General features: G+C 45.0%; 1 protein-coding gene across 4 annotated transcripts in view; it reads left to right on the top strand.

Annotated features, from left to right (window-relative positions):
• The window catches only part of APP (amyloid beta precursor protein), a 522694-nt gene that overhangs the window by 303458 nt on the left and 192936 nt on the right, over positions 1-26300 (top strand). For all 4 annotated transcript variants that reach the window (XM_085623075.1, XM_085623077.1, XM_085623076.1 and 1 more), the window contains exon 5: positions 3633-3826. In XM_085623075.1, the coding sequence (XP_085479201.1) occupies positions 3633-3826 (194 nt within the window). The remainder of the gene's footprint in view (positions 1-3632; positions 3827-26300) is intronic.

Genomic DNA, 26300 nt, shown 5'->3' with positions numbered 1-26300 from the left:
GCCCCCAGTCTGTCAGATGCCGAGGCTTTCTGTCTTCTGTATGGAAGCCTTCTCCCAAGTATATTCCTAACATTGCCCGGGCACCCTTAGTTAAGCATCCCTTTAAATGTTAAGAATTGTGTCATAATGTGAAGGTCGTACGCCTTTGAACATGGATCCGGAGCTCCACTCTCTTTCGTCTGCCTTTAATGAATCCCCCCCAAAAAACATCCAGTGTGCAAGGGAAGAATGTCCCCTTTAAAAACGACAGACTTCAAATCTTGCTGAGATTGCTGAAAAAAACTGTTGGTCACGGACCTGCACAAGGTTTGTCTTTGGTGCTTGGGTTCGAGACATGCATCAGAAGGCAATTTACGACTGAAAAGCTGTCACCAAACACAGGAAGAATTCATAGGTGCACAACATTTGCTCCTGCTCCAAATCAAGGGTGAAAGTCTGCTCCAGTGAGAAGTCGCCTTCAGGGGCAAAGTCCTTGGGTAAGTCGTAGTCTGAGCGGAGGCATTAGAAAGCAAACCTGTCCAGACCTCATGCAGTCCCTCTCTATCGAAAGAGAGGTCACAAGGGCTTAAGAGACAATCTACCTCACTCCTGATGTCCAATTGAGGAGCCCATTCCACAGTTGATTCCGTTGCACCCTAAGTTCCATGACCCGTTGGTGGCACATATGCCTTTTTTGGCACAGTTTCAGCTCCCTCTGGTGTACCCCTGGGCCCCATGGTTACTTGGGGGCTCACAGTCCAGTTACTCCCAGTGGATCTATACTCTGCGGTATCTGAACCCATGGGCCCGTCACAGGTTCAGCTCTGGCTCTTCAGCAGCCTGCCAGCCACAGCTTTGTGACTTGCATCGGTCCTTCCTTTGAGGCCAGTGCTGACATCGGAGGAGACTCTGGTATTCTCCTCCGATGTCTGAACTTGATCCGATGTCTACATTACCCCTGTCAAGGTTGTGCTCCCATTCCACCACAATGCACTTGGTCCCCAAAACAACCAGAGTCTGATCCCATGCTGCCACTAAAGCAGAGGTGCTCTCAAAAGCTCCACTGACTTTTTGGTTCTCACTATGACCAGAGTTTGCCACCAACTCGTATGACCATTGTGGCGATGGGGAGGATTTTTCCCTTCATTATGATGACACTTCCATATTGGTAATAAGATTTTCTGTTACAGCAGCAGGTCAGGGTTCTGCTTCCGATCTTGCTCAGTCTACACCTCCATATATGGAGATTGAGTGGCAGCAGTTGACTGCATTCAATCTCCCACCTGAGGTTGTTGATGTCATCTTTGCTGTGAGGCGTCTGTCTAAAAAGTCCATTTATGCGGACCACTGGACAGATTTATGGCCTAGCGTGAAGTCCACAGCACAGACCCTTTAAAAGCTAAACTATTTGTTATCTTTGGCTCAGCCAGGCCTTTAAGTGGGCACCATTAAAGGTTCCATGTGTGCCCTCTAGGCCCTTTTGTGTTTGCTGTTTAAATTACTGTTGTGATGAAGTTTGTTAAAGGTTTAACACACAATTCCCTCCCAAGCCATTTGTGATGCCACAGTGGGACCTTAACTTGGTCTTGATGTTTGTGAATTCTCTTCCTCACTGTGGTAACTTCAACTTGTTGCATCAGTGAAAACCACCCTACACCACCACATTGGTCCAACCACTCTACACCACCTTGTTTTCTGGACACACTGGTGCTGAGATGTCAGGTGTTTTTTTTCAGGAAATCATGACTCTCTTCCGCTCCAATGCATCACTCTTCCAAAGTTCTTTGCCCTGCTTCACCTCTCAGAATATAGAGGGAGATGCTCCAATGGTTGGACCCCAAAAGAGTTTTATGTTTTTACATTAATTCTACCATGGACCATTTGGTGGACGATCAGCTTTTTTTGGAGCCCAAAAGAGCTTTACGTCTTTACATTAATTGTACCATGAACCATTTAGTGGACGATCAGCTTTTTGTTGGGGTTCTTCATGATGAAGAAAGGGAGGCTGCGCAAAAAAGGACTCTGTCGTGGGCTATTGTCCTCTTCATTAAAATCTGCTACACACTAACCAAACAGCTATCAGAAGGACTGCAAGCCTATTCCACCAGGGCTAAGGTTGCTACCACTTAATTGACAAGCAAGGTGCCAGGTCTTTAACATCTGCCAAGCGATGACGTGGGGGCTCTGTGCACTCGCTCACCAAGCCCTACTGCCATGAAAGGCAAGTCTGGCTGGAAGAAAGCTTTGCCTGCTTGGTTCTGCAAGACATTTTAGTTTGAGACCACTTCATAGAGCCGCCACCTTTAGGAGGTGCTTCTTTGGTATCTATTCTAAAGATGAGAATCTGGTTGTAAGGAACTGCTCTCCCACCTCTCCATTTCTGTGGAATAGTCTCTTTACCATCTAAAATGATCCAAAATTAGAGATCTGCACACTGGTACCACCACTGGTGGTGTGTTCTGCATCTAAGGGTGCAGAAAAAAACAAATCATGCAAGAAACTGACACTGGAGTTCAGGGGTGGCACGTATATGTGGCTCAGCTACATCATGGAACAAAGACCACATGGAATCACACAAGGCCTGCTAGTGGTGCTCAGAAACACTGCTATGAAAATGTTTCTTGAGCCAGTCTGGCGCCTGGGTAAATGTGAGGAATCTTCAGTTGGGTCGAGTATCCACCAGAAAGAGCATTACCGAAGGTAAATAACTTGTAAATCTTGAGCAAACCAGACCACAAAATGTGTTCTAGGTTCCATGTTTGTTTATCAAAGCTGGTGACTCCTCTCCTCACAACCCTTGCTCAGATATGCTATGAGCCCCTGGGCATTGTAATGTTAGGGACAACAGGAGGGACCCTTATGGTTATGTTGTAGCAAGACCTTAAGTGCTCTACACCTGAACAAAGATGTACTTCGATTGCTATATTGACAGTATGCCCTGTTTTGACATAAGAAGCAAAATTTACCTCAAGTTGTTTAGCAAGTGATTATTACACCATTTTGTTATGTATAGGATAAGAAGTGAAACATGAAAATCGCATGCATTATATTAAAAAAAAGAAAACGAATACATAAATGTAAAGATTCTAAAAGAAATGTTGTCTTGTTGTATTGCTTTGATTCAGTTCCATGGGTTCCACTCTCAGAAAAACAAACTGCTTTGTGTGACACTGGATCCAAACTGTCAGAATGAAATGTGATCTTGTTCATCTAAACTGTAGCAAAAGAAGATCCCTCGCTAAGACCTCGTTTAGTCGGGTGTTATCCATCCTGAAGGTGAAAATTATTACTCTCTTGTGTTTTGCACCCGAAAATAACTGGTGCGTCGCAACATTTTCCAACAAGTTGAGATCTAGAGACAGATGAACCATTTACATTTTAAACAAAGTCAGCTTTGTACAATATGGTATGAACAAAAAACGAGCAGTCCAGTTCTTAAACATATTTATGCAATTGTAGGCTTAATTTGGGTAATAACTTTATATGTTCACTAGTATCCATTTTGCTTATATCCAGAACTACTGTGTTGCAATATTTCAAGATTGAAAAGTGGGTGTGAGCCCTATCTTTAATGAAGCTCTCAATTGAAAGGTTAGAATCCTGGCTTTGTTCAGGGTAATTGCTGGAATTGTGATGTGCTGCTTTTATTCCAGTCGTGCAGTGAAAAGAGCACCAATCTTCATGACTATGGCATGCTCCTACCCTGTGGAATCGACAAGTTTCGTGGTGTGGAATTTGTCTGCTGTCCAGTAGCTGACGAAAGTGACAATTTGGACTCAGCCGATGCAGAGGAAGATGATTCAGATGTCTGGTGGGGAGGAGCTGATGCAGATTATGCAGATGGAAAGTAAGTCCAGTCCTTCCTCAGTTTTTGTTGGGTAATTCTTTCCCATAAATGCTATATACTTTTTTGAGTCGCCTTACTGATCTGATTCGTAGTGTATAGTCTACACAGTCAGTTTTTAGATCCTTGCTAAGAAAGCTTAATTTTACTATTTCGATTGTCCGAGTTTGCTAGAAACACTAAACATTTGTGAAAAGCATAATTTTATGGTAAAGAGGCATTCTTACACAGATCTAGTATACCAGATGAACAGTATGTTTTAAAAAAAATTCTATTAACAGGTCAGTTATCCCTCACCGGGACATTTCATTTCACAAGGTGGTAGGCCTTCATAAATATCCTACCTCGAACCAAAGCTACAGCAGAGTACAGTCCACATAAAAGGTATTTGGCAAGGAGATAGGTCATAGAACAATTCACTGAGGCTTACCCAGTTCCAGGTAGGACAGGGCTCAACATAACCTTTCCTCAATATACTGTTAATACATCCACCTTCATGACGATGAAATGACTGAAGCTGTTACCAATTTAGGTTCTCGCATTGAAAGAAAGTCTGACTTCCTCCAGAGGCCTGGTTACCAGCATGAATGTTTGTGCATGCTTATATTCTTACCCTTTCTAGCCAGTAAAGCTATGGTTAATTCCTCCATGGGATCAAGAACTTCTCAAAGGTAATTGTCAGAAAAGGGGTTGTTAATTTGGAAGGGGATACCCTTACCAACTCAATACATCCACTCTGGTTTGCCTAAAATACATCTTGGGAGAGAATCGCTGCTTAACCCATTGTAGCTATTGCATTATTTTTAGGCAATGCCCAGAGAAGTGTGTGCTAAGTTGAAGCAGTACTAACCGTTTTAAAGTAATGAACTCGAAAGAATACAATTCCCAAAACAATTTAATGAGTATGAGGACACCAGTATCATCAAAATCAGGGAAGTCAAAGTAGAGATATGAATTTTAAAAGTTGCATGGAAAAAAGTGCCAGATAAATTCAAGCACTACAGGAAAAACAACAGTTTGCGGTGGACTCGGGTGTACATGCAATTTCAGGACAACCGTGATGGAGCGGAGGTCGGATACTCTTAAGTGAATTCTCTTGGTTTAGTGGTTTTCTTCAGATTTAGTCTCGAACTGCTGGAAAGCTTTCTTCTGGTCTGTTCTGAAGCCCCTAGTTTCTTTGAGACAGGCTTTTGGGCACCATATCTTTCTCCAGGCAGGTCTCCTGCAGGGACTAGTTCTTTTATGCCGGCTGGGCCTTCTTCAAATGGAGTCTTACCAGGTTCAGGAATGGTCTGAGGAGGTATTGTTCAATCTAGGGATTGGTGAATTCTGCTACCTGATCCTAACCATTTCTTTTTTTGTATTCCCCCTCTGCCTTTTGCAGCACCTTCTTTTTGTGTTACAATAAAATTACAGAGGGCTCCTTGTTTTAACATGGCAGGACCCAGCTTCTACCAGGCTTTCAGTGTCTTTGCAACTCACTCCAACTGACAGGGTGAAAATCAACTTATCCTCATACTGTGACTGGAGCTTGACTGTTTAGGAGAAACCTGTGGATGACTAGGAAAATACCTTCTTGGCACCTCCAAGTCCAAAGTGATAGTACTAAAGCAGTTTTTTGTTCTGCCAACTGTTCCTGTCCACTCCCAGATATCCAATCCCTGTTTAAGTGGTCAGCAATCAATACCTATTGACCTTTTCTAGGCTCAGAAGCAATCCGTTTAACTCATCCAGCCAACAGTGTGTATTTTAGCGCTGAGAGTGTGATCCGTAGCAGAACTGGTTGTAAGCCAGTTCTGGCTCAGGCAAAGTTACTTTTCTACTTATGTTATCAACTATCTGTTTTCACAATTAAGCCAGATTTCTAAAACTAAGTAGGAAATGACATTGATGCATTTTTCTAGCCCTTTTCCTAATGAATGTCAATATATAGTGTTGCCTATTTTGATATAGTAGCACCCTGCCGTGTGTGCTTTCAAGGCACTAGTTAGGGGTGGTTGCTGAATATATAAATAGGCCTTTTCTACATGGCAATGAGTGTTTTACCGAAGTGTCACTGCAGTGGATTTAAGCACAGTGGTGCTCCTGGCAGGCATATATTTTTGTTACATAGGTGGGTGGTGTAAACAAACGCTGCCACCCAAATATGGCATTTAATTTTCTAAACCGAAGGCAACTTTAGGCTCCATTTACAGTTGACGTATAGTGAAGTTAAACAGGCCAAATGAGTTTCAGCATTTAGCACATGTTTTAGAGGGGAAGCAAAGGACCTTTACTACTTTTTAGCTGTGATAACATGCTGAGAGTCCCAAAGATAGCAGAAATATGGTGAAGAATCTGGGTTGACCATGCAGAAAAAGCAAATTTTCTACAGTTATTCTTTATCTTAATTTTCCATGAGGCTGCCACAGAAGCTTGACTGCTACGGTCTCGTGAGCTAATAGGTCTGAAATCCTGAAATCTTATAAGCATAAATCTAAATTAATAGGCTCCCTACTATCCGGCAATCAGCATACACATCTGCCAGATGCTTATAGCCTATGAAAGACCAATCGCTACTTATTTACACTCTGCCACATTATTGTTTCATGGAAACTTGCATCTTGTTCACCCCTGCCGAACTCTGTTCCAGGGGGTCTCCACAGAAGGGAGAGCTTAACATTCATATATTGCACAGGTACAGCTTTGGAATAACAAGCGTTTTAGGTCTATGATTTCAACCAGATATGAAAAAATGAGCATCTGTATTGAAAGCATGATACACGCAGTTTTTCAGTCTCTCGTTTTCCTGTATGTGTTTTTAGGTCGAGCCTAGGGCAGCGCGCATGCCCTGCTCTAGGAAAACGACCTCTTGGAATCGCCTTAGACTTTTCACACGCTCGTGCATGTTTTTTTTTTTTTTTTTAGGTTTTCTTCCTATTGGTCTTTGCGTTCGAAGGCAGCTCGCAATTGGGCAAAGGTGGGTGCATGTCCCACCTTTGCCAGGAATTGTAGCCGCCTACGGCTTGCTGTTACGCTCAGTGGCGCGCAGTGTGCCATCTGTTTTTCGCGTTCAGCGCCGTGCACAAGCGTGCACAAACACCACTCCCGGGCTTATTTCCAGGGCTCTACATTGTCTCATCGAAATTCCAAAATGTGCTCCCGACCCACAGTACCTTTCTGCTCAGTTTGTTTCTGTTAACATATTACCTTTTTTTGAACACACAAAATACGCACACATGCAAGTTTCCTGCATTTCCACGACGGTCTAATAATTTGGAAATAGTGGACGTGTCCTTGTCTGCATCATTTTCTTATTAACGCTGGCGCAGCACTGCCATTTTTACCAGGAGCTTGAGTGAAACAACAGCCTGAATTAAAATAAAGTTTTGTAGACGTTTTCTGCTTACTCTGGGCGCAGTTCTTCAAATAACAGGATAAACGGGCGTGAGTCATTCGTGGAAACTAAATATTGTGATGAGCCTTGTGGTACAGAACAAAAGGAAAGGGAGCCCCATGGTTTGACGCCTCACTCAAGGAAAAGAAGCAAGCCCTCCGCAAGGCGGAGAGAAGGTGGAGACTCAATTACTGTCCAGCAGAGTCACTAATCTTTAAATCACTTCTTGCTAGTTATAAGATGGACATCCTGGCGAGGAAATCCGCCTTTTATGAGAACAGAATTAGGGAGGCTACAAACAAACAAAGGGAGACCTTTGTGATTTTAAGGGTACTTACGCAGCTGGGTGAGAAAAGTCTTGCGGGTGATCAACCCGATTGCGATACCTTTCAAGGCTTCTTTCTTCAGAAGGTACAGGACATCTTGATGGATATTACTACGATCCCAGCTGGACTGCCTTTGCCATCCTGCCCAGATAGTCAGCTGCAAACTGAGACCATGAACAGCTTCCCATATATCGATGAAAAGCGACTGGCGGAGCTTGTCGGCCATGTCAAATCAGGCTCTAGCACAGATCCCTGCCCCCCGAAAATTCTTAAATTGGCCTTGCCTGGTATTCAGCCTCAGTTGCTGAGCTTACTGAATGCCTCACTAGAAGTGGGCTACCTTCCAGCCCAGCTGAAGGAAGCTTGAGTCTCCCCACTCCTCAAGAAAGCGGGAGCCGATGTTAAGGTACTGAAAAACTATAGGCCTATTTCCCAGCTGCCACTCCTGAGCAAGATCTTAGAAAAACACGTCCTGAACACCTTAGCCAGCTATCTGGAGGAACACCATCTACTCCATGCCAGGCAGGCTGGTTTCCGGCCACAGCATAGTACAGAACTAGTTATGGCTACGGTCACCGATGAGCTGAGAGTCAGGGCAGACAAACAGCCATGCGCCCTGATTCTATTAGACCTGTCGGCGGCATTTGATACGGTCAGCCATACCATCTTGCTGGACCGTATCGCTAAGCTTGGGATAACAGGACAGGCGTTCAAGTGGCTAGAATCCTTCCTGTCACGACGCACTCAGAGGGTTCAGATGGGGGACCAGCTGTCAGGGATTAGTGAGGTGACATGGGGTGTGCCTCAGGGGTCCGCACTCTCCCCCTTACTTTAAACAACTACCTACAACCACTGATGGAGCTCATGCGTAGGAATTGTGAAATCTTTAATTACGCAGATGACACTCAGCTGCTGGTGCAGCTGGAAGAAACAGAGGCTCAGGAATCAGTGAGGAACTTGCTCAGATTCACGGTCAATTGGATGACCAATAACCTCTTGAAGGTGAATGCTGAGAAAACGGAGGTACTGGTGCTCACCAACCAGGCTAATCCTTGGGGTGATCTGTACTGGGCCCCAGAATTAGGAAAAACTCCTACTCCAGGTACGGTGGTAAAAAGTCTAGGTCTAAAGATCGATGCAGATCTTACCATGGCCCCTCAAGTTTCGGCTGTGGTAGGCTCTTGCACGGGTGTGTTGAGGCAATTACGCAAGCTGACCCCTATTCTTTCATCCTCCACCCTACAAACCATCGTCTCTGCTACAGTCATCTCGAGGCTAGATTATGGCAACGCTCTGTATCTTGGTTTGCCACAGAAGTTGCTGAGGAAGCTGCAGGTCGTGCAGAACGACGCAGCTAGACTGATTTTTTTCTCTGCCGAGAAACTCACATGCAACCCCACTCCTTTGGAAGCTGCACTGGCTGCCTGTGATGTTAAGGGTTCAGTTCAAATGTGTCTGTGTGGCCCATAAGGCACTCTTTGGTAAAGCCCCAGAGTACATTAAGCAGCGCCTGAAGAGGTATGTTCCCGGCAGAACTTTGCGCTCAGGTCAGGCCTCCAATCTGACTCAACCCAGATTTAAACTAAAAACTAAAGGAGCTAGAGCCTTTTCGGTGATTCTTCCGCAACTTTGGAATGAACTACTGGCCAGTCTGAAGGAAGATTCACAGCTATTTTCCTTCAGGAAGAAACTGAAGACGTACCTATTTAAAAAGGCAATACTTCCGGCCTAATCAGAGATGGCAGAGGGTTTCGGGGTGACAGTATGTTATGTTCTTTCTGTTTAAGCGCTTAGAGACCGGCGGTGATAGGCGCTATACAAAAACTTTATAACATAACATACCATACCATACAGTAAGCTGGCAGTCAACTAGCTTAAAGCCCTACAGATAAGAGTTGAACTGTTTACCGAAAACGCGCCTATTCCGACACAATTTTTCGAACTCGTGAAAACAAATCCCGCCTATTTCTTGCAAACACTTTACCTCTTGTATTTGCACCCGTAGAACACTCACACTATGTGTTGAGCTAATTTGTTAGTGTTTAAAAACAACATGCATTTATCTCACGACTATGTGGGCTTTACTATTTGTAGGTTTTGCCCCTCGAAGTTCTGGAATTGTACTGTGTTTATTTATCGTCTGGCTAATGTGTTGATTTTTTTTCTTCATTTTATATTGTAACCATTGCGACTTTTTACTCGACTCACGGCATGGTCCCCCTCGCCCTGCAAAAAAAGGGGGGGGGGGGGGTGGCTGAACCAGGCATCAGTTACAATACCTTTTTGCTGACTAGCCACAGTTCAAACAGTGGGTTGCCGTGACTTGCTCCCGTCGTGCGAAAGCCATCTCCACACACTGGACAGCACTGATCAAGACAGCAATGACTCGTTTTGGAGGCGCCTTGAGATCTTTCTGTATCACATATACGCTGTGCGATTGGTCCTTAATGTTACCGGGATTACCCAGAGGTCGAAGTATGCACAGCGGTGATTCGGTGTTTTGTGTGAACTAGTCCTTTCGATTTGTGGTTTAATGAATGGGTCAAGTGAGCGTACACGGATTTAGCACTCATTCTCCTTCGGATTTAGCACTCACTCACATTTGAATCACTTCACGGCACAGGCATTGCTGCCAAGGTTTCAGATTGCTATGTGTGAGATTTTGAAAATGTCAGTGTAATTGAGTGACATTTAAATGACTATGAGTGACACTTTCTCCTGAGTAAAATCAAGCAATAAAGATGAGGGAAACACATAAATATTATAAATGACACCCATTTGAGCGAAGAGAAACTAACATCTAAGCTGAAACTGCAGCACAGCACTAGAAATGGAGGGGCACTAACCTAGTATCCAGCAACTGTCAGCGATCCTCAAACAGTTTTGCGATTTGCATGTTAGAGCGACGTTCTTTGCAGCAGGACTATTAATCCTCTGTAATAGAACATGCAGCATAAACTGCTAGTAGACAAATCTCCGACCTTGGAACAGGAACATTTAATCACAACCGCTTTAGTTTTTGTCTTACCCAAGTCTTTGATTCACAACAATTTTACTGCTGCACTTAGCTGGGGGAACATGGCTAACCACTTATAACGTCCCAAAGGCGAGACCTATTGGCTGTGCCAATGCTTGTTTACAGTTGTCTCTGGCTTTGTTATGCAACTTAAAGCTATACTGTCACGTGGCATATATGGTTTATAAGTAGTGAAAAAAACAAGTAAACAAACCTCAATGTGTCTCTTCACATTTGTTCACTGGACAGACTTATAATGTTCGGAAGCTTTTGTGAAGCAGGTCAGGCGCTGTGAATTTACCTGGCCAGAGAAATCTATAAACTTACAACTAAGCTATCCTTTGTTTCACTTATAATACACTGGAATGTGCACATGATGAAACTAATTGAAATACAAACCTATTAAGTTGATTGTTCAAGATAAGCAGACTTTGTACTGAAGTACCTGGCACTCCACATTGATTAGATAAGGAAAACAGGAATGTTCTAGTGGATTAAAAACAAGTTTGACGGGGGTGAAATGTGTTAAATATTTGGCACCATCTCTTTGCAGTGTCTGATCGTGCTGGTTTTAGCTCTGAATTGGCCTTTACATGGAAACCAGATTTCCAGATTTTTATTTTTTTTTGAGTGATTTCTGACAAGTTGTGATACATTTTTTTAAAGTTCATGAAGCAAGAATGTGTAACATGTGGTCTATATGTACTACGATGCGTTTCTTTTTTGTAACCTAAAACACGACGATTTCCACAGTTTTCAAGTCTGCGGTAAATGTGGTCATGAGCACATTGTTTCACGCAAGACTGTAGGATATTATTTTTAACATTAGTATTGACCATGATCTTTATATAGCAAGCGCCACGTATTGATTTGTCCCCAAAATGTAAATGTATAAGTATTACTTAATAGGACAAATTGTATTTGCCTTTTTGAATGAAGGACTGAGTCATTTGTGTTGGTATCTCTGCAGTAAATGCTAAAACCACTGTTGAGCTGTATCAATATATGGCCTGTAAAACAAAGCCTACCTAGTTCAGTGCCTCCAGTTTACCTATTTGTTGTAGCAGAATGCAACCAATCCAGAATTGAAGTTAGGAAGAAATGCCATAGCGCCATTATTCCACTTACCTTAGGACCTGGTTTCTACCCCTGACGACGCTGCCACTTTATACATCTGTAATAATCCCTTCTCTTGCAATGATTTTTTTTTACCTGTTCGAAAGTGTTATTTTTTTTTGGTTTTCCTACACCGAGTAATCCAGCTGCAGATGAAAGCTGTTGGGCCTTCCAAAAAACTATTCAGTTTTAAGGACTGGGAGTGGTGGGAGAGCAATAGAGGAGACAGTTGGGGAAGCAACAGGGAAATAGGTGGGAAAAGCAACAGATGAACTCAAGGTCCATTGGGGGGTGGGGTGAGAAAATACATTATTTTTTAGGGCTTGCGCTCTAGCGTTGCAGTGTGCAGAACTGCTCGTGCAGGCGAGAGCCCTTTTGTAGGGGGTATTAAAACAGAGCCTGGAATCGCACATGCTCATGCGTGTGCTTTTCCTTTTGGCTTCTGCGATTGGCCTTTGAGTGCGTGTGTTTCCCAAAGATGGCACGCAATAGGCCAAAGGCGGACGCATTGCTCCGCCCATGGCCTATTGGTGTCTGTTACGAATACCGGCCGTCATGTGCTTTCAGTTATCGTGCCCAGACACGGGCGCGATAATTGAAAGCACATGTCTCGCGCACACGCGCGCCACTCTCGGGATTTTGTTTTTGGATCCATTTCCCGGCGAAGCAACTAAATCCTGAACAAGCAAATTAACATTGCCCAGCATATGGGAGCGCCCTCTCTTCCCTTAGTAAATGTGGGTTTAAAAATAAAATGAGCCTGTAAGTACTGGAGGGGGTGCAGACTTTTTTAGTACACTTCATGTATAACGAAAATCACGTACCATTTGTAGAAAGAACTATACTGTAACCGCAATTTCAAGTGCACACTGACAGTAGTGGATGTCTTGTTCCTTTATTTAGAATTGATTTGCTCTTTAGACTTTGAGCTGAACTGCCTCTTTCCCCTCCCACCGTTTTGACACAAACAACAATACGGTGATTTGCTGAGAAACACATGGTTCCATTCTAGTTCGAACACATGCGGGCTAATATACAAGTCAGCCTGTCAAACAAGTTGATTTTGATTACCTGACTATTTCTGTCCCACGTATTTTGACTGAACTATGTAAGGTATAGTCGGGAACGGGGTTGCGGAAACCGAGTTTCAACCCAGGCTGATCTGTGTGTAAGTGTGAATGTGTGTGCTTGCGCAATATTGGTTTAGGTCTGTGTGTGAGAGAAAAGTGTGTAATATTTGCTTCTGTATATCTGTGTGTGTGAGAAGTGTGTGCGTTTGCATGAGTACGACACAGAGAGGGCGAGAGGGGCTGATGTATCCAACTGTGTGTGTGTGTGTGTGTGTGTGTATGTGCCGGAGAGTGTGTATGTACTTGTCGAATAGAGTCATTGGCTGACTGTGTCTGTCTATGTGTGAGAGAGGAGAAGATGAATGACAAGTCTATGTGTTAGTGCGTGTTTCTGTGTGTTAGTCTTCGTGTGTCTGTGCATCACTGTGTACCTGACATGATTTTCTTGTGTGTAGCGCGCGCACTGCACTGCAGCCCCCAGCACATGTCACTGCATTTGGCAACATGTATGTGTCGATGCACGCGCCTGTCAGTCGCCTTGCATACAGCTCTCATCTCCGTCTGCTGTGCATCTCTGGGCGCTGCTGACAGCTCGCGAGGAGCTGATTGGCAGATGTATAACGACATGTTAGGAAACTGGGGTGGCGAGTTTCTTGTCTGCCCCCACGTTTAAAGGAGTGTGCCGCTGTTCTCAGCCACTTTCTTGACACATACAGACCTTGATCGAGCAGACCAAAGCCTCACCCAGTCCACAGTCCCATGTAAGGCCTCTGTATCCACTCTTCCAGCTGCCCCACCCCCTGGGTTGGAAGGTGCGAGCCTGCCCTGGGGCAGCAGCACATGCCTTGCAGTGCTCGTCTCGCGCAGCAGACCACCACAATGGGAGATGTACAGTTCCGACTTACTTAATGGCCTTCCTTGTTTCCGGGTTCTAATCCTGGCTCCGACACAACTAGCATTTGTGTGATTCTGGACAAAGCTGTACGCCTCGCAGAGCCTTCAATTGTAAATATCTATAGCGTAAATATACACCACCTACTAATACGTCTTATCATCTTTGTCACGTTCGACAAGTCTCTGTGTAGTCATTCTGGACATTTCGTAACACCAAAATACAGTGATTCTAAGCATAGAGGTACTCGAGATCTCTGGTGTACAGTCTTGGTGCCTTGTGGCAATGACTTGAGATGCTGTTTAATTTCATTATGAGGCCATGCTGGGCTTCAAATGCAAGGACCACATGAGCGTAATGTACATATCTGCGCTGTTACACGACTGATGCCATTTTATAATCAGAGCTGTAAGCCTCTTCATAGGAGCACTTGAAATGGCCGCTGCTTATAGCAGGGCCTTAAAGCAGGTCCCTGCAACACTTGCGGCGCAGGGGGGTGGGTGGCACTTTTCAGGGGGGGTCCAACCTGTTAGGTAGTCCACGTCAGGAGACTCACATTCAGCCCAAACCCAATGAAATATGGTAGACTCAGGGGCTCACCCTCCTATTCTGCAGGGGCCCCCATCACTTTGCGTTACGCTACTGGCCTCTTGTTGTGCATGGGTAATGCACTTTTATTGTAAAGCATTCCCTGTTATCCAAGTAGTGTTTAGAGAAACACTGTCAAGACCCTTAACCCCTTTAGCCGATCACGGACCATTGATGAAATGCCCTTTGTTCTTCACTATAGGTGACAGTGGTTTTTTAAGGCAATTTTTTCTTTTTCTTTTAGAAGATTGCCATTTTTTATTTTTGTCTAATGAATGTCAGCAGAATTTAAAAGACATGGAAAAATGTCATTAAATCCTAGCTAAATTCACACACAAGTACCAGTGCTTCGATCAAGGTGCCTAAAGCTCCCCTAATTCTTAGAATTAAAAATATATACAATGCTGCTTTTACACTAAAGCCCACAGCTGTGTATGGTCACTTAATACGGGGCACCTTGAACTGAAATTGCATTTGTTTAGCGTTATTCATGACTAGAATTTGAAGCCAGCCTATAGAAAAGCATGTACGTTGTAATGGCACATATGTACACTGTGATCGCTTTCATCTGAGTTATTTTAAATGCATCAGCGGACTCCTGAACTGGATGGAAGTCCTTATAAATAACTAACTAATCCCATCTAAACTGGAATTCCTAATAAATAAACAAATGAATAATCCAATCAACAAGAAGAAATAGATGCAGGACCCTATGTATGCAAATCATGTACATATTTCTTAGGAGCTGTAAACATTTTAGCACGACAGTCAGTTTGTATTTCCATAACGTGGAAAGCAAAATGTTGTTAGTAGCAGGTATCTGGGAAGGCAAAATCACATTAGAAATGTATATCATTTATGGGTGAAAATGGGACTCAAAACGCCTCTTGAAAGGACGCCACCTGGGGACGTTGGCGTGGCGAGTCAAGGAATACGATTGGCGACTTCTACCAGCGTCCGTCTGGACATGGCTCTGACGAACACACAGTACCTGTGTGAATGGCTGATCCTGTTTTCTATTATCATATGTTTTGATCATAAACGGTCAGATCGCGAGAAAGGACGTGATTTCGTCATTTAATTTCTATTTATTTGTTTTCTGTCTTGTTTATTTATTAAGTGCTAAGAGTAGCGCGTCAACACGGTTGTGCGTTACAGGCCCTATTTGAGGGATGGGGGTGCAGGTGGGGGAGGTAGCAGGTGAGAGATTGAGGGGGACCCCTAGGAGGTTTGTGAGTCCCCCTGACAAGGCGAATCGTCAAGGCTTTAAGGACAGGAGCTCCGATGGCCGACTGTTTGTCCCCCCGTTATTATCAGCGCTCTCGCGTGATAATCGAGCCGAATATTAAGACCCTCCCACACTGCCTTTGTTGTGTGTGTAATCGAAATGAAAAGCTTTCAGCGGCCGTACAAAGGTGTTGCTGGATTAAGTGTACGGAGGGCCGCATCCGTAATTATGGATCTAAGCCTGGTCTGCTGCGGGAAGACAACAAAGAAGCCGCGTGCATGTGCCATTAAAAAAAAAAAAAGCCATAGGACAGCAAATCTATTCGTCACGTATAATATGTGTGTTTGGGCACACGCGTGGGTGTGCATAAACGTGAGTTTAGACATACGTGTGTATGTGTGTGCCAGAGTGGAAATGCAAATGTGTGTGTGGCACTACTTGTGTGTTTATGGACGTATGAGTAAAGGAAGAAGTGTATTGTGTGACTGTGACTTTACACATACAAATGGACATGTGCTCATCTAAATATAGGTGTATGGGGAGTATATACAGTCCGCATGTCTTTCCTTGGGACGACATTGCTCTCTGAATATTTTTTTTCTTTATTGCCGGGCAATGAAAATAATTCCATATGTTCTTTTCGTTATTACTATATATATTCATTTCTAGCTGGAACATTAGGACACGGGTGTTGACAGGCAGATGCATAGAAACGAAACGTACCGCTAGACAGTCATCGTTAGACAGCTCGTCAGCATGTGAGCTTGTGTGTACATAGGAGAGAGAGAGAGAGAGAGAGAGAGTGTGACAGAGAGAGGGAGAAGGATAAAGGCGAGCACGCAGATAGATGACTATGTAGGTACTGAGGCATAAGGACGTTAAGATAGACAGGCAGAGTGACAGCTAGCGATAGACAGAAAGGTCTGGAGTCCGAGACAGACAAGCATGCGAATAGATAAAGACAGATAGACAGATTATCCTAGCTATAAACCTAAACCAGCATTTGCAATGCAATAGGTCATGCATTACTGAAAGTTTAAGCTAGTAGCGTTGCTTTATTACTTGCAACACCAATAGCTCAAACTTTCAGTAATGCGAGACCTATTGCATTGCAAATGCTTGTTTAATAAAGCTGGGATCCTGGATGCATGGAAGGTGTGAGGGGATGAAGGTGAAAAACAGAGCACATGGGGTGGGTATTTGAGGGGAACTATGCAACTCAAGAGGGAAACAAATTGTGCCGAGCGGAACAAAACGCATGCATTCACATGGAATGCAGTTCGCAGGAGAAAAGAGTAGCTGCCTGAATGTGGAAGGATGTATGTCATTCAACTAAAATGATGCTAAATAAGCTTCTCCCAATGGAGGGAAAACAGAAGAAGCAGAAGGAAAGTCATTGAATAAGAAGCAAGCAAATGAGAGCAACAAGAAAACCATTTAGTGAACTCTCATAAAGCCCGCTGTTATTTTTTTATATGATCCAGAAGTGGTCCTTTGCAGGCACCTTACCTCTGCCTGTAGGTGAGACCTAAACAGCTCTTACCCTTTGACTTTGCAGATATAAGAGCATGGTTGCATAAAGCAGTTGGTTCCACCAATAAACTCCCTTTTATGATCTCTGTGGGAATCTGACAATGCCAGAATAACTAACTGCATGCCCCAGTAAATAGTGCGTCCATAACCGTTGAGTGAAGCACCACCAACCAGGAAGATGCATGATCCCTTTTTATTCCTTTCATGGTTTGTTTTTGGGACAAAATCTTGAATTTGAGCCCAGTACTAGAACAGTGGCTTGGTAATCTTTGTCTCAGCTAGCATGCAACCAGCATTATTCAAGATCCTCGCAGTCCTTTTCCAGCTTCATTGCCAGCCAGCAGCCAGGCACATAATGTTATGTTCGAGGCATATGAGCTGCAGATTGTACACTTAGCATAGATCGCCATCTGGTGTTGGGCCCGGATGTTTGTAGTTTGTTTTTCTTCTTGGACAGTCTTTGGAAGTCACGAGTTTGGTGACTCCTCCTTCGGTCCGTACTGCGCATGGGCTTCGGCTCCATCCTCAGATTGTTTTTTTCCGCCATCGGGCTCGGATGTGATACTTCGTGCTCCGGCTTCGAACTTCTACGGTTCCAGCCTCGACGGAAAATCCTCGATTCTTCGAGTTCCTTCATCATCTTCATCTCTCGAAGCGGCACTTTTCTCCATCCCGTTCATCGACACCGGCCTTCGGGCCCTCCGCGACTCCGGTCCCGGCCGATGGAAAGGACTCCGTTCAAAAAGTGCCCAAAATGTGGGTCTAAATTTCCCCACACCGACCTCCATCAGGTGTGTAACCTTTGCCTCTCTCCGGAACACGAGGCTAGAGACTGCCCCGCCTGCAAGTCTTTTCGATCGAAGAAGACCATCCGAGATCGAAGAGCTCGACGCACCATGGCGCACTCATCCTCCGCAGCTCCACCGGACATCTTCGGAGACGACGCCGAAGCTTCGGGGCAAACACACACCGAGCAGGAGGAAGACGTCGTCAGCGCTTCCGAGGCCGACGACTCCGACGTGGAGGACATTACACCAGCGCAGCGGGCCGTGAGTAATATGCCCCCTCCTACCCCCACGCCGAAAACCAAAGAGACTCAGGTTACTCCCTCGCCTGCCGGCCTGGGCAAAACCAAAACCAAAACTTCGATCACCCCACCTTCGGGCCCGGTGTCGAAGCTCCCAAAGTCTCATGGCAGCTCGGGATCGAGCCAGCCGACACCCGGTGCCGAAAAACAGCATCCGGCACCGAAGACTGCAAAATCCAGCTCGACTCCGAAACCACCGGTGCCGAAGCCTGGACACTCGGTGCCGACCAAACACAAACACAAATCTGTCGGCACCGATGCTCCGGCGCCGAAACATCATTCGACGCCGAAACACCCGGAGACCTCAAAAAAGCATGGCGCACACAGACCATCGAAACCCCCGGTTCCGAAATCACCGGTGCCGACAGACGACTCGACACCATTGGCTCTGTTTACACCAGACCCTTTACAAAAGACTTTGTCCAAAGATCCTAAAACTGGGCTTTTGACTTTAACTACCAAGAAAAGACGCCTTGATGCTCCGGCTCCTCCTCCTCCACCCAAAAGGACGGACTCTGCTACTTCTCCCCTCAGAGTGCCCTCCCCACTACCGCCTCCCCTACCCCCTCCACCTCCTCCACCACCTCCACCTCACAGGTCTCCGCCACCTGTACCTCACTACGATCCGACCCCATCCCCAGATCCGGATGATGGGGATCCGGACAATTACCCGGCGGACGCCCCAATGGATCCCACTCCACCAGGGACCCCAGATCCATGGGAGGATTACAATAACCCTGATATACCCAATGTACCTCAGGACGACCTATACCCATCAAGACCGTCTCCTCCAGAGGACTCCTTAGGGTTTCACCATTTAGTGCAGAGAGCAGCACACTACCATGGGGTGGACATGCACAGTGAACCAGTAGAAGAAGACTTCCTACTGGATACATTTGATATACAAGACAAATCCACTTCCATTTTACCCATGCTTAAGGGTGTCACCAAGCACGCTACAGAGGTGTTCAAAGACCCTGTCAGAGCCAGAGTACTGAACCCTAGAATAGAGAAGAAGTATAAGGCGGCACCCACAGACCCTGCTTACATCAAGGGCCCTGCTCCCCTAGATTCCCTAGTTGTCTCCACAGCTAGAAAGCGGGCTAACTCCCAATCCTCAGGAGATGCCCCACCGCCAGACAAAGAATCTAAACTTCTGGACGCGTCTGGTAAACGCACCGCCTCCCAAGCTGCAAACATGTGGCGCATTGCAAACACACAGGCACTGCTTGCGCGATATGATAGAGCACACTATGACGAACTAGAGGCTCTTATGCAGCACCTTCCAGAAAAATACAAGCACAAGGCTCATGACCTGATACAGGAGGGTAAACTAATTACAAACACCTCCATTAAGTGTGCCCTCGATGCAGCCGACACTGCTTCTAGGGCCATAAATACCAGTGTCCTGCTTCGTCGCCACGCCTGGCTCAGGATCTCAGGTTTCAAGCCTGAAGTCCAGGCATCCATACTCAATCACCCCTTTGACCAGGAAACACTCTTTGGGCCAAAGGTAGACGAAGCGCTCGAAAAGATGAAGAAAGACACAGACACAGCAAAGTCCATGGGGGCACTCCAAACACAAGCCTCCAAACGTTCCTTTCGACGCTCGTCCTTTCGTGGCACAGGCAGAGGCTCCTCCACCGATAACGCCTCTACCTCCTACAAGTCCCCTCCTCAAAATACCTTTTCAAAGGGCAATCAGAGAGGTGGTTACAGGGGTAACAACAATAAGGGCAGGGGCAAAACCAACAACACCCGTTCTGCCACCCCCCCCGCACAATGACTCCCCTCCGCTCCCCCCAGACCATTCCACTCCGGTCGGGGGCAGACTACAAAACTTTATCCACGTATGGGAGTCCATAACATCGGACAAATGGGTAACCCAAATCATTCGGTCAGGGTACTGTCTCGAACTAACATCTACCCCACCCAATATCCCACCAAGGCACCGTCCAATGTCTCAAGAACATTCCACACTGCTCAAACAAGAGGTACTCTCACTCCTCCAAAAACACGCTATAGAGCAGGTCCCCGTCAATCAACAAAATCTAGGGGTCTACTCCCTATATTTCTTAATACCAAAGAAAGACGGGACCCTCAGACCCATTCTCGACCTCCGGCCTCTAAATGCCTACATACACTCAGACCATTTTCACATGGTCACCCTACAGCAAGTCCTCCCACTCCTCTGCCAGGGAGACTTTCTCACAACCTTGGATCTGAAAGACGCATACTTTCACATTCCAATACACCCCTCTCACAGGAAATACCTCAGGTTCGTGGTGGACGGGCAACATTACCAATTCACGGTTCTCCCCTTCGGGGTCACCACCGCACCGCGGGTGTTTACCAAATGCCTAGCAGTAGTAGCAGCACACCTCAGACGTCAACACATTCACGTCTTCCCTTACCTGGACGACTGGCTGATAAAAGCCGCGTCCTACGACCAATGTGTGCAGCATACAAACAGCACCATCCAACTGCTCCACCAGCTAGGCTTCACGGTGAACTACCAAAAGTCCCACCTCATACCATCTCACACAAAGCAATATCTCGGGGCCACTATAGACACCTCCAAGGGTATTGCCTATCCAAACTCAGCCAGAATCACAAGCATTCAAGCCTTACGCAAAACATTCCTTCCTCAACACTCTCTTCCAGCAAGAGTGTTTATGAAGCTCATAGGAATGATGGCGTCTTGCATCTTCATAGTGCCCCATGCAAGACTCCACATGCGTCCACTTCAAGAGTGCCTAGCACAACAGTGGAACCAGGCCCAGGGTCAGCTGACGGATCTGGTGTTGGTGGACGGCCGCACACATCACTCTCTGCAGTGGTGGAACACCACAAACCTTTCCAAAGGGCGGCCGTTCCTGGACCCGGTTCCTCAGGTGATTCTAACAGCGGACGCATCGCTCTCCGGCTGGGGAGCGCAACTCCTACACCTCACCATGCAAGGTCTATGGACGCCACAGCAAAAATCGCTCCACATCAACCACCTGGAGCTCTTGGCGATCTTTCTAGCCCTAAAATCTTTCCAAAAACAGATTTCGGGCAAAGCAGTCCTCATTCGCACAGACAATATGACTGCGATGTATTATATACAAAAACAGGGGGGGACACACTCTCCCCAGCTCTCCCGCTTAGCCCAGAGCATATGGAGATGGGCAATTCCCCAAAACATCTTTCTCCTGGCACAGCACGTTCCAGGCGTACAAAACACCATGGCAGATCTGCTCAGCAGACAAACACAACAACTACACGAATGGGAACTGCATCCACAAGTTCTTCACCCATTCTTCCAACAGTGGGGGCATCCTCAGATGGACCTCTTCGCCACCCACGAAAACAAAAAATGCCCAAGCTTCGCCGCCAGATACCCACACCCATTGTCCAAGGGCAATGCGATATGGATGAACTGGTCAGGCAGATTTGCATACGCCTTTCCACCTCTCCCACTAATTCCATTAGTGGTCAGGAAGCTACAACAGCACTCCCTCACACTCATTCTGGTAGCTCCGACGTGGGCCAGGCAGCCGTGGTACACCACGCTACTACAACTGTCAGTGGTACCACATCAAAAATTGCATCTATCCCCATGCCTCCTAACCCAGAACCATGGAGAAATCAGGCACCCGGACCCAGCTCAGCTCAACCTGGCGATCTGGCTCCTGAAATCCTAGAATTCGGATACCTTAACCTTCCCCCTGATTGCATGAACATCATCATGGAAGCCAGGCGTCCTACCACTAGAGCATGCTATGCCGCAAAGTGGAAAAGATTCGTAATTTACTGCCGTAACAATACAATCAACCCTCTAGATGCATCCATACAGCACATAATATGCTATCTGCTCCATCTTCACAGGTGTAACCTGGCATATTCATCCATACACCTACACCTAGCAGCGATCGCTGCCTATCTACAAAACAGGCAGCATTTATCACTCTTCAGAGTGCCCGCTATTAAAGCCTTCATGGAAGGCCTTAAACGAGTAATTCCTCCCAGGGCACCACCCTCCCCTGTATGGAATCTAAATTTGGTTCTTACACGTCTAATGGGTCCGCCCTTCGAACCAATGCACAAATGTGAGCTACAGTTTCTCACCTGGAAAACAGCTTTTCTTGTAGCTATCACTTCCCTTAGAAGGGTTGGTGAAATACAGGCGTTCACCATACAGGAACCCTACATACAAATGCATCACAGCAAGGTCATACTTCGCACAAATCCGAAGTTTCTGCCCAAAGTCATTTCCCCCTTCCACCTCAATCAATCAGTGGAATTACCGGTCTTCTTTTCGCAACCCCAATCTGTTGCAGAAAGGGCCTTACACACGCTTGATGTAAAAAGGGCGTTACTATACTACATACAAAGAACGCAACCCTTCAGGAAGACTAAACAATTGTTCGTTTCCTTCTCTCCACCACATAAAGGCAACCCCATTTCAAAATCAGGGATAGCTAGGTGGATTGTAAAATGCATACAAATTTGCTATCAAAAGGCAAAGAGAACATTATCTGTTCCCCCTAAAGCCCACTCTACAAGAAAGTTAGGGGCTTTTATGGCTTTTCTAGGGAATATACCCTTAGATGACATCTGCAAGGCAGCCACATGGTCTACACCGCACACCTTCACAAAACACTACTGTGTAGATGTGCATTCCAAGCAGCAAGCTAGGGTGGGCCAGGCTGTACTAAAGACACTTTTTCAAACAGCTGCAACGGATACCGGTGGTCGCCGCTAAGGTTGGGTACTGCTATATAATCTATGCTAAGTGTACAATCTGCAGCTCATATGCCTCGAACGGAATATGCTACTTACCAGTATGCATCTGTTCTTGGCATGTAGAGCTGCAGAGTTGTACACGCCCACCCGCCTCCCCGGCTACCTGTATCCGTTCCAGTACATCTTATTTAGATACAACACATGGGTTTCTCACTGTTATTACTACGCTCCATCATTTCCCTGTTGGCGAAAAACAATCTGAGGATGGAGCCGAAGCCCATGCGCAGTACGGACCGAAGGAGGAGTCACCAAACTCGTGACTTCCAAAGACTGTCCAAGAAGAAAAACAAACTGCAAACATCCGGGCCCAACACCAGATGGCGATCTATGCTAAGTGTACAACTCTGCAGCTCTACATGCCAAGAACAGATGCATACTGGTAAGTAGCATATTCCTTCTATGAAATGATTATCTTCCTTTATTTTAAATTATAACCCGTTTGTTGTATTGTGCCTGCTCTTGAATACTGACCGCTTCACATACCTTTTAAAGCACAGGTGTTGCTGAGTATGTTCATTGTACTCTTTTTATTAGCATATGCAGTATAAAAGGCCTGCTCCTGTCATGCCACATCCTAAATTAGAGGCTGTCGGACACACTTGGAATAGGTTACACATTATGCTTAAAATTGACTCCTGTCTTCTAAATCTAAATTGGGAATTGGACATATGTTCCCTTGGCCTAAGTTGAGATAATGTTTTCCCCTACTGGATGGGAAAACATCACTGCTCCACAGACATCCTATCATTTGAGGGAGATTCAACAATGACATTATGGCCAATTACATTTGTCTAGGAAAAATTAACAAACGGACTAGGAAGGGTTGTAACAACTCAACCATGACAGTTGCTTTAAAAATTAGGAACATGTAGTGGGATAGTACATTATTTTTATTGCAGTGGCTGAAAAATCCTATGTGCAGCCCACCTCGAAAGAATACTACCCCATGTAAGCGTCCAGACTTAAAACACATTCATTGTCATTTATGATAAATATTAGGATGTAGGTAAACCAGATAGAAATGTGTTAAATTCACAATTCTACATGTGTGGCACTGGACACCCGACAGAATGTGCAATATAGCCTTGAGAGCGAGGGTAGAATTCAAGAGATGCCTTGGTCTCATACGCAATTCTGGGGAACTCGCAAGAAACACAAGAAAGGAACATGGACATTGTCACGTATGACAGTCCTCCTGGACTTCCCACTTAGTAAGAGAAAATCTAAACACCTGTGCGTAAATTGACTAACTTAATTCTTGCCTCAAGGCAGAATATGCTGAGACCTTGAGTATACCATGATAGTCTGGTTTGCAAACAGTGAAACTTCCTGGTTATAGTTGGAGAAGTACACCATCTCAATGTTGTGCAACGCCAAAGTGGTCTTCACTGCAAAAGTGTTTTATTTTTTTTTTTTGTACCGATTTCCAAGGTACCAGTCATGGTTGTTGTATGGTTAGCCAGTGGTGGTGGTACTGAATGTAAAGGATCCTGGACCAATGTTCAAAGATCAACCTAGACTGTGCTAAAATTCGATTTGATAGACTATGCAATGGCAATTTGTGGTTTGATTACATTGTCTGTTACTCATCTCATACAGGTTATGTCGATCATATTTTTGCTATTGAGCAAATTAAAATACAAATGTATTGAAATTCAAGTAAATTAGGAGGGCCATATTTAGCATACAAGTCAATGGTTTGATCCTGAAAGATTGGACTTTACAACCCACACAATGTGTGGAATCTTGACTGATATTGTGCACTATGGATAAAATGGAGCTAAAAGGGGTACATTGTATGCAACAACGAGAGTCAGTTAAACCTCTCTTGAGGTGGTATCCCAGTAAAACAACATGTAATTTTAAACAAAATGCAAGGGAAAGCTTCCTATACCTTAGTGTTTTAAATAAGATAATGTAAATAGCGTCGATTTGCACATGTTACTTTTAATGAAAAAGCACTATGTCACACTGTGTGGGATTAGCACTGTCACTTTAAGGCTTGTGAAAGGCCCAGAAACATGTATTTAAAGAAACCAAGATGGCAATCAGAATTGGTTTGACAAAGGCAGCTGCGGCTGTTGAAATGCGTTACCGGTAAACCATAGGTTTTAGGGAAAGTTATAGTTAGTTGGACATTTCACTCGTACAAAACCAGAGAAATTCCCCCCCCCCTTATAGTTAATTCAGCTAACTATAACTCGCGCCCCCACAATGCACTGCTGATGACGTCACATATTACATCACTCTTGACATGGTCAGTGACATCACTGATGACATCTCAAATGACATCACTGATATCATCCATGTGATAATTTGATGCATCTTCTCACACCCTAATATAACCTTTGATACACACACTCTAAATTACAGACTGCAATTCTCAAAACCATACACTCCAACACCAATAACTACATACCCACTCACTGATTCTTAGGTTTACACACACATCTACTCACTCATCCGTACAGTCGCTCATACTTATGGTCACTCAGTACAGGACTATCATATGCACTCATTCACCTATATAGACACTTACACATCGCCACACATCCATAGAGGTAATCACACATCTAGTCAGTCATGCAAATAATAAATCACACTGCCATTTACTCACCTATACAGTTATACACACACCAATTCACTTACTCATACAAATACTAGCACGTTCTTACGCGCTTATACAATCACTGATACAAGCACACACTCATCCATACAGCCACTCTCACAATTACACACTCTCACATAGACATTTATATACTCCAACACACATATATACTGCCTTTCACATATGTAGTTACTCACACATGTACCACTGATATAAACATTCACTCACTAACACACCCATACACACACTCACCCACCCATACAGTCCATCACAGATGCACTCTTGAAACCATGCACCCAGTGAATCACCCACTCACACATCTTTGCACAGTCACACACACCCCACCCACACAAACACTCAGGCACCCATACAGATACTCAGACAACCAATCAATAACCCATATAGACACTCATGTAGCTATTCACAAACCCATGCAGCCGCTTACACACCAACAGACACAGACATTCACACAGTTTAGTCACTAACTCATGTGTTCAGTAAGTACGTTTAATCACTCATTTATAGACTCAGTCACGCACCTACTAAATGATCCATTCAGACACTTATACACCCACTCATTCTTCAATATGCCTTTCCCTATATATATTAAACATATTTAAACTTGCAGAAACAGTCATTGGATGATGTCATCAGTGATGTCACTGACCATATCAAGAGTGATGTAATAAATGACGTCATCAGCAGTGCTTTGCGAGGGCGCGAGTTATAGTTAGCTGAACTAACGATAACGGGGGAATTTCTCTGGTTTTGGAGTGAAATGCCCAACTAACTATAACTTTACCTAAAACCTATGGTTTTTTCACTGCTAATTTCTAACTATAACGTGCC

Source organism: Triturus cristatus, chromosome 8 (genome assembly GCF_964204655.1).
Source record: "Triturus cristatus chromosome 8, aTriCri1.1, whole genome shotgun sequence".
NCBI classification, from domain to species: Eukaryota; Metazoa; Chordata; class Amphibia; order Caudata; family Salamandridae; genus Triturus; species Triturus cristatus.
This window is presented reverse-complemented; position numbering and strand designations above follow the sequence as displayed.